The 8,936-nt window shown below is 41.9% G+C and overlaps 1 protein-coding gene across 1 annotated transcript; it reads right to left on the minus strand.

Annotated features, from left to right (window-relative positions):
* Positions 1-5,058: 5,058 nt before the first annotated feature.
* H1-6 (H1.6 linker histone, cluster member) lies at positions 5,059-5,771 on the minus strand. The gene has a single exon (XM_017849144.1). The coding sequence runs from the start codon at positions 5,735-5,737 to the stop codon at positions 5,111-5,113; it is 627 nt and encodes a 208-aa protein (XP_017704633.1). The 5' UTR covers positions 5,738-5,771; the 3' UTR covers positions 5,059-5,110.
* Positions 5,772-8,936: the final 3,165 nt, after the last annotated feature.

Genomic DNA, 8,936 nt, shown 5'->3' on the forward strand with positions numbered 1-8,936 from the left:
TATATATATACATCCTTTAATATTTGTTCCGACATTCATTGTTTTTGAGTCATTGTCATTGAGAAAAGTTTAGAAAGGAGATATTAGGAGCAGGAAATAGAAAGTAAATGAAGTATCAAAATAAAAATGGGGTTTTATAAATGATATAATGGGCAAAATAAAGGAAAGGCATCCTAGACCTCTGGTTTAAATGAAGATGGCACTTGGCAAGATGTGTTCCAGGGTGGTTCACATGAGGTATGTTTTCAGAGAATTGTCATATTGCATATGTTGCTTTATTTTTTATTTTCATGAATTAAAAGGCATGTTGAGATTTCAGAGTTTTACTTATGATCTTGGACTCTGCACTTTTTCTCTGTAATGTTTGACATTTGTTCCTAGCTAAGTCTCTAGTTATAAGGTATGTGTTGTGGCATGTGGATAGTGAGTGGAAAAACCTAATAACTCAATTTGGGGCAGAAGAATGTAATCAATTATTTCAGAAGTGATACAAACAATATGACATTTAGAGCATTCTGGCCTTTCCTGGGTCTTTTTTCTCCATTCCTGGATTTCTTTTCATGTGAGCAAGTCTGAGGTTACTATATGATGTCTCTCACAGGCCACAGTTCATTATAAATATTACCAATGGATATTCAATTATTAACCAGAGAGAGGTGGGTGGGGTTGGGTTTTTGTTTTTTAAACAAAAGCAGATTTTATGGGCATTCTGGAAAGCTCCAGCAGGAAGCTAAGAATAAAATTTTGAATTGAGAAGTCCCTTTCTTCAAATCACATTCAGACCCAATTCTGCTATTCTATTTATTTTTCAAGGGGATTAGCCTTATTTTAACACCAATAATCTTATCACAAAAACCTCCCAGAAGAAGACCCTGTAGACTTTGTAATGACCTTAATCAAGTATTAGCCCTACACTTCAATTAATCCCCAACTGTACAAAACGTATGTCCTTTTCTCTAAAGCTGGAGCAAGTTGAAAGTGGATTAAAAATGGTGGGAAGGGAACAGTGTTTGGAATTTCAGGCACACCAGACAGGCACAGCAGGCCAGGAAGAGCGTCCCGGGAAAACATTTTTTCCAGACTTAAGTTTATGTTTCCTATTTCTCTCACAGACTTCTGCACAAAAATGAGTCATTCAATAAATATTTGAATCGAGATAGGGAAGGTGACGAGGAAGAAGTTTGCACTTATGAGGTTTTAATTTGCAATTATTTGGCTATCTTTTTGCCTTCTCAAATATAGGATCTTTAGGAGTGAAACTTCATAGCCAAACTTATACTTTGTCCAGCACAGAGAAGGCCATCAAAATGCCTGGTATAAATAAAAATATTAAAATGATTGAGAGGTTAAGTCCCTTGACCTATAAATCTGACCTCCTTTAAACATTATTTGTACTTTCCCCAATAAACTATTACGTAATTTATTAGTTATTAAGTGGAAATAAAAAGAAATTTGGAATGGGGCTGTGCTTAGCGTCATTAAGCTGACAGGAATACAGTGCATTCAGCCTGTAGAGACCCTTCCAGTCCCACGAAGAGCGAAGTCTCACTGGCCAATCAAAACAATGAACTCTTAATGAAAGTTTTGTTGCTCCACCCACTTGGTGACCTAATTTGAAAAATAAAAAAATCCGCCCCAACTCATGTTGTTTTCAATCAGGTCCGCCAAGTTTGTATTTAAGGGACCGTGTGCATTCGTAACTTCCACTGCTGTGGAAATCATGTCTGGTCGCGGCAAAGGCGGAAAAGGGTTGGGGAAGGGTGGTGCTAAGCGCCATCGTAAGGTGCTCCGGGATAACATCCAGGGCATTACAAAGCCTGCTATTCGCCGTTTGGCTCGGCGTGGTGGCGTCAAGCGCATTTCCGGCCTCATCTATGAGGAAACTCGAGGTGTGCTTAAGGTTTTCTTAGAGAACGTTATTCGAGACGCTGTCACCTATACGGAGCACGCCAAGCGCAAAACTGTCACAGCCATGGATGTAGTATACGCTCTAAAACGTCAGGGGCGCACTCTGTATGGCTTCGGCGGCTGAATCTATGAATACGCGGTCTCCAGGAACTTAAAAAAAAAAAAAAAAAAAAAAAAAAAAAAAGGCCCTTTTCAGGGCCGCTCACAAAGTCGTCTAAAGAGCTGAAATGCGTTGCGAGAATGTGAGTCTGGATGGCAGAATTCACTGATAACTTACATAAGAATGATCTGTGTTTACAATGACCGGCCACATTTTGACAAAATTTTGAAGCAGAAAGTAGGCACAGAGGTAAGCGCTAATAAAGTGGCTCCAGAAAAGAAGCATTTGCTGGGCTCACTGGGTCACAACTGTAATCCAAGCACTTTGGTAGGCCAAGGCGGGTGAATCACGTGGTCGAGCGTTCAACACCAGCCTGGCCAAGACGGCCAAACCCCAGTCTACTAAAAATACAAAAATTAGCCAGGTGTGGTGGCAGGCGCCTGTAATCGCAGCTACTTGGGAGGCTGAGCCAGAGAACTGCTTGAACCCGGGAGACGGAGGTTGCAGTGAGCAGAGATTGTGCCATTGCACTCCATGCACTCCAGCCTGGGTGACAGCTGGGTGAGAGAGTGAGTCTCCAAAAAAAAAAAAAAAAAAAAAAAAAAAAAAAAAGTGGTCTAATAATCCTGAGAACTGGAGGAAGAACCACAAGTGGTTGATTTTGTTTTTAACCTTATGTATGCCAGGCATGCTAGCCTTGTATACATCCAAGGCTAAATGAGCAAAGGTGCAGGAAGCCATCTTGAGGGATTCGCATATTCTTGAGAGACTGGCCAGCTGCTGAGAGAAGTCAGTTGTTCATCCTCACTGTATATGATGAAAATCCGGTGACAGTCCATTGCTGGGCACAGAATTTAGACAAAAGGACTCTCTGCTATGTCAGGCAAGTGAGGCATATTTTTGCACAATCCTTGTCATTCCAAACTCATTGGGAAACAATACACTTACACGCAAACAGGAAAGGTCTGTGGTTGATGTTATCTATACAAGTTTAAAACACAATGTTTAGTTGTTTCTCATTATAGGACACAAGTTTTAAAAAGATGCCAAACTATACAAATAAGTTCAGAAAAGTGAGGTACTATTGAACCATCTGGAAAACATACATGTATGTGAAATAATGCAATGCATAGTTTTGCAGGGGACTTTGTTCAAAGTTTCTCGAAATACCATGGTCCAAGATAGACTAACATTGACTGAATATTTTTGATGGTCTGTAAGAATACTAAATCACAAATCAAGGGAAAATTAAAATAAATTATGTTTGTTTAAAGAGAAACGTACTTTAGCTCAGACTTCGAGACTTAAAACAATTTTGTGATTCAGGAAGGTTGAATTCAGACCCTAACTGGGCAGCCTCCAACATTTTCATTAAGGTTTGGATTCTTAAAATTTTTCAGTCTTCGGAATGCTCTGGCAGTCTGATGAAACTTACACTGTTGTTTTTTTTTTTTTTTTTTTTTTTTTTTTTTTTTTTGAGACAGAGTCTCGCTCTGTCGCCCAGGCTGGTGTGTGCAGTGGTGCGATCTCGGCTCACTGCAAGCTCTGCCTCCCAGGTTCACGCCATTCTCCTGCCTCAGCCTCCCGAGTAGCTGGGGCTACAGGTGCCCGCCACCATGCCCAGCTAATTTTTTTGTATTTTTAGTAGAGATGGGGTTTCACCATGTTAGCCAGGATGGTCTCGATCTCCTGACCTCGTGATCCGCCTACCTCGGCCTCCCAAACTGCTGGGGTTACAAGCGTGAGCCACCACACCAGACCCAGATTCTTTTCATAAATAAGATACGTAAAGTAATTCATAAGGTTACAACTGTATTAGATCAATAATATTAAAATAATTATCAAACCACTTGACAGTGTGTTTTTGTTGATATATCAAATATCTAATAATAATAGTACTTTGGAAATAAGCACGATTTTCAAGATTCTTGCAACAACTATAACCTACAAATTTGTTATTTCTATCAGTCACACTCAATGGAAGAAAATTATACATTTCAGCTACAGTTAATGAATAGATAAAAAAAAAAAAAACCAACTCCCCTAATCCATATTCTGGGACACCATGATTCCTATTTATTGATCCCTTGAAGTCGGTGGACAGCATATTAAGAAACAACAGTTATAATGACACCACAGAAAGACTAGAATGTAGTACTTCTGTTTAAGAAAATAAATAAAAGTATCAGCAAATTGTTTGGATGCTGAATTGCTCTCCACTCCCTTCCTTGACACTGGCATTTCCAGAACTTAGATGCTCTTATATGTAAAAGCCTACTCTAGTGCACCATTGAGTTTTTCAGGACTGGACATCAGATTTTGTAGTTCTTGGACCTCTAGGTATACACCACGTCTCTGACAAGAAGCCCTTTTTCTTTTTTAACTTTCTTTTTTTTTTTAAGTTTTGAGACAAGGTCTCACTGTCATCCAGGCTGGAGTGAAGTAGCACGATCATAGCTTACTGTACCCTTAAAAGCCTGGGCGCAGGGACTAAGGGAGCGTGCCAACCATGCTTGACTAATTTACTTTTTTGTAAAACCAGTAGTCTCTAACCTTTTTGACACCAGAGACTGGTTTTGTCTAAGACAAATATACCACGGACGAAGGGATGCAGGGGCTGGGGGTGATGGTTTCTGGACTAAAACTGCTCCAACCTCAGATCATCAGGCATTAGATTGTCACAAGGAGCCTGAAAGCTAGTTGCCTTGCATGCGCCATTCACAATAGGGTTTGAGCTTATGAGCATCTAATGCTGCAGCTAACCTAACAGGCGGTGGAGCTCAGGTGGTTAATATTCGCTCACCCCTCAGCTGTGCGGCCCAACTCGTAACGTGCCACGGACAAGAACCGGTACCGGTCGGTGGCTGGGGAAAATGGGGAACCCGGTATAGATGGTAGTCCGGCTATGTTGCGCAGGATGGTCTTGAATCCTGGACTGAATTCTCCCACCTCAAGACTTTTCAACTCAGCTGCATCACAACTTAAACCTATAGTTAACTGTCACAGAAAATAAGTTTCCAGTGTTACGCCATCTTAAAATAATGTGGGTGGCTCTTAAAAGAGCCTTTGGGTTCTTTCGAAATAGGCCTCCTGGAAAGCTCTTTACTTCCTAGATGTGGACTTACTAATATTAGCTTTATGATGCTGAGTCAATTTTGGCTTCGTGGCCCTTGCCTTCACAGGGCTCTTCTGCTGTTGCTTACCCTTGGCTCCTTTAGCCTTTCTCCCGCTCCTAACAGGTTTTTTAGAAGCTGTCGCCCTCGGCTTCTTGGCTCTCTTATTGGTTTTAGCAGTCTTTGGTGACTTGGAGTCCCTGGATAAAACCAGCTTCCTGGTCTTGGCAGAAGCTGACTTGTTAGTCTTCCTCCTGGTAGATTTAGGAAGGACCTTCTTACTAAGCTTAAAGGAACCGGAGGCACCAGTACCCCTAGTTTGCACCAGGATTCCCTTGTTCACTAAGCTCTTGAGGGACAGTTTGATGCGGCTGTTATTCTTCTCCACGTCGTAGCCAGCAGCGGCCAGTGCCTTCTTGAGCGCAGCCAGAGACATACCTACTCGTTCCTGTGACACTGAAAGGGCCTCGGTGATCAACTTGGACACAGAGAGATAAGATGCTTTGCGACTTGCGCTTGTCAAGCCAGCCGGCTTCTTCCCTCTCTTCTTGGTTAGAGGTTTCTCCATGACAGCTGGAACAGCACCGGCAGAAGCTGCAGGCACGGTTTCAGACATAACAGCAGAGAAACGCAAAACTTAATAACCAGCGAAAAGCGTAAAACGCTGCGGGGCCTCGGGGCCTTATATAGGGTAGGGCGCGCTGTGATTGGTGCATCACCTAGGCACCGCCCCCGCCCCGTGGAGGAGGAGTATTTGTGTTTGTTTTACCCGGAAAAGTTGACTATAACAAACCCCCTCTGTAGAGAATCTCCCAGGGTCTAGGGCTGAATGACCTGGGGAGATTTATATTTCACATGACTTTTCGCTTTTTAATGAAAAATGACCCTGGATGCCAAAACTATTCGAGAAAGCCCTCGATTTTCAGTCAAATCAAGGAGAGGAACAAAACTTCCCCTTTCCCTTGTAAATTAATAAGTAATTTTTGGCAGACAACTTATTTCATCTCTTCAGAGTGGTCTTCCAAATGGATAGCTTCAAATCGGTAGAGGACATAAATTATTCACGCCATGATTTTTATTTAAAATTATTTATATATGTGATGGAAGTAACACAGATCTCTCAGCTGTCTAACTGCAGAGTCACAAAATGCTTATAGAATTGTCAAAAGACTGCAGAGGATGTCTTTATTTAGGCATGTGCAATCTAATAAACCATAATCCACAGGAACATGGGTTGTCTGTGATTAAAGGTGCTCCCAAGTCCCTGTAGCTTTATAGAGAACTCTCAAGGATGGGGTAATATCAAGATCTCACACATTATGTAAGATTGGCCATAATCAGGCCACTCTCATAACCGGTGTCCTCAACTGAGTTTTGCTTATGGTTTCATTAATTGAAGTCCCCTCTATCCCCCAGCCCACCCCTAACTCCCCAGATAAACCAACACAGCACCTCCCCTAAATTAACTATAAAACATGAGGTAGGAACCCTAGACTCAAGAACCTACTGGAAACTACAGACCCCATGTCTAACAAGACTGGGAGGGTTGGCTGGGCACAGTGGTTCATGCCTGTAATCCCAGCACTTCCGGAGGCTGGAAGCCAGGAGTTCAAGACTGAATTGGCCTGGTCCCTACCAGAAAAAAAAAAAAAAAAAAAAAAAAAAATTAGCTGGGTGTGGTGGCACATGCCTGCAGTCCCAGCTTCTGAGTAGACTGAAGAGGATCACTTAGAGCCCAGGAGTTTGAGGCTGCAGCTATTGCAGTCCAGCCTGGGCAGACCCCCATCTCTGAATTGCTTAATTAATTAATTAATTAACTGAGCTGGCAGATTTGGCTGCATAGCTGTAGGGAAAGGGTTGTTGGAATAATGTCCACTATGCTCCCCTGAGCTTCTACTGGAACAGGTCTTTGTGAGAGGCCTGGAGATAAGAGATTGCTCACAAAGGCCAAGGCCTTTCTGGGAAGCCGAGTAAGTTTACTGTGGCCACAGCATAGGGTCTCAGCAAAGGAAAACTCCGTAAGGGCTGTTTTGTGAAGATCCGCAAATACTTGTGTGAGACATTTGGTAGACACTGGAAGTTTGTTTTGTTTTGTTTTGTGTTGTTTGGGACAGAGTTTTGCTCTTGTTGCCCAGGCTGGAGTGCAGTGGTGTGATCTCGGCTCAGTGCAACCTCCACCTCCCAGGTTCAGGCAATTCTCCTGCCTCAGCCTCCCAATTAGCTGGGATTATAGGCGCCCACCACCATGCCTGGCTAATTTTTTGTATTTTTAGTAGAGATGGGGTTTCATCATGTTGGCCAGGCTAGTCTCGAACTCCCCACCTCAGGTGATCTGCCCACCTCTGCCTCTAAAGTGCTGGGATTACAGGCCTGAGCTACCACACCAGGCCGACATTGGAAGTTTTTAAGCACATAATTTGTTGTATCGTTGTAGTTGTCTTGGGTTTAGATTTATTACATAAACAATCATTATTGAGAAGGGCCCACAGTCAGAGGTTGGGAGTCTGTTGCAATAGTCTCAGAAACATGGCAAAGACCTTGCCTAAGGGGACAGTGTGGTAAAGGAGAGAGTCTACATTTGAAATATTTCTGAAACAAAAGCCAAAAGATAAGACTTCAAACTTCTGATTGCAAAGTGAGGTAGAAAAGTTTCTTTCTTTCTCTCTCTCTGTTATACCCATACAAACACACATATGCAGAAACACCTGAAAAAAAAAAAAAAACATTCAGGAAACAGGCCAGGTAAGGTGACTCACACCTATAATCCCATAAATTTGGGAGGCTGAGGCTAGTGAATCACTAGAGCCCAGGAGTTCAAGGCCAGCCTAAGCAACATAGCAAGACCCTACCTCTACAATTAAAAAATTACCTGGGTGTGGTGGCATGTACCTGTGATCCCAGTTACTCAAAAGGCTGAGGTGGGAGAATCACTTGGGCCCAGGAGGTCAAGGCTGCAGTGAGCATGATCGTGCCACTGCACTTTAGCCAGGGCAACAGAGTGAGACCCTGTCTCAAAAAAAAAACAATTTTTTTTTCAGAAAACACCAGCACTTTAGTATATTCTATTGTGGACTAGTTCATTTTTAAAAGAACACTGGCTTGGAAATCATGAGATTGATTTCACAACTCACTAAGGCACTGTGTCACTCAGTTTGGAAAATATTTCTCTTTAGAGAGATTACAGGTATATATTTCTGAGCACCTGTATGTTTTTACATTTGTTTGGCTTCTCTGACCTTTGATATTTTCTGAGTGTTGTACCAGTAAATACTAGTGGCTAGGGGTCACATTGTGGATCAGGTCGATCCATATTTACAAGTTGACAGATATGTTACTCCATTGCTTTAAAACTAACACAGAATTAGAGAATTTAGAAAATTCTTACATTCCGTAATTTAAGACCCAGAAAAAAATGATTCATATTTTGCATTAGATAGGTAAAAAGGTACCATAAAAACAAATGATATCCACATATATATTGTATATAGTGCTTCTCCTGTGCCAGTCACTATCCTAAGTTTTTCTCCCCTCCCCAAAACTGTGGGAATTCACTTTATAGGTGAAAAAACTGAGGCACAGGAATGTCACATGACTTGCCCTCGCTGTGTTGCCCAGGCTGGTCTTGAATTCCTGGACTCAAGCAATTCTCTTTCTTCATCCTCTCAAAGTGCTGGGACTACAGGCATAAGCCACTGTGCCCAGTCAGGAAATTCAGTCTTCTAAACATTCATTATTGAAATCATACTTCCATAAACATTTTCTTAGATACTCTTTGTCATCTCTAACTTCTTTTTTTTTTTTTTTTTTTTTTTTTT

The sequence above is a fragment of the Rhinopithecus bieti genome, unplaced genomic scaffold (genome assembly GCF_001698545.2).
Source record: "Rhinopithecus bieti isolate Rb0 unplaced genomic scaffold, ASM169854v2 scaffold_32760, whole genome shotgun sequence".
In the NCBI taxonomy this organism is placed as follows: Eukaryota; Metazoa; Chordata; class Mammalia; order Primates; family Cercopithecidae; genus Rhinopithecus; species Rhinopithecus bieti.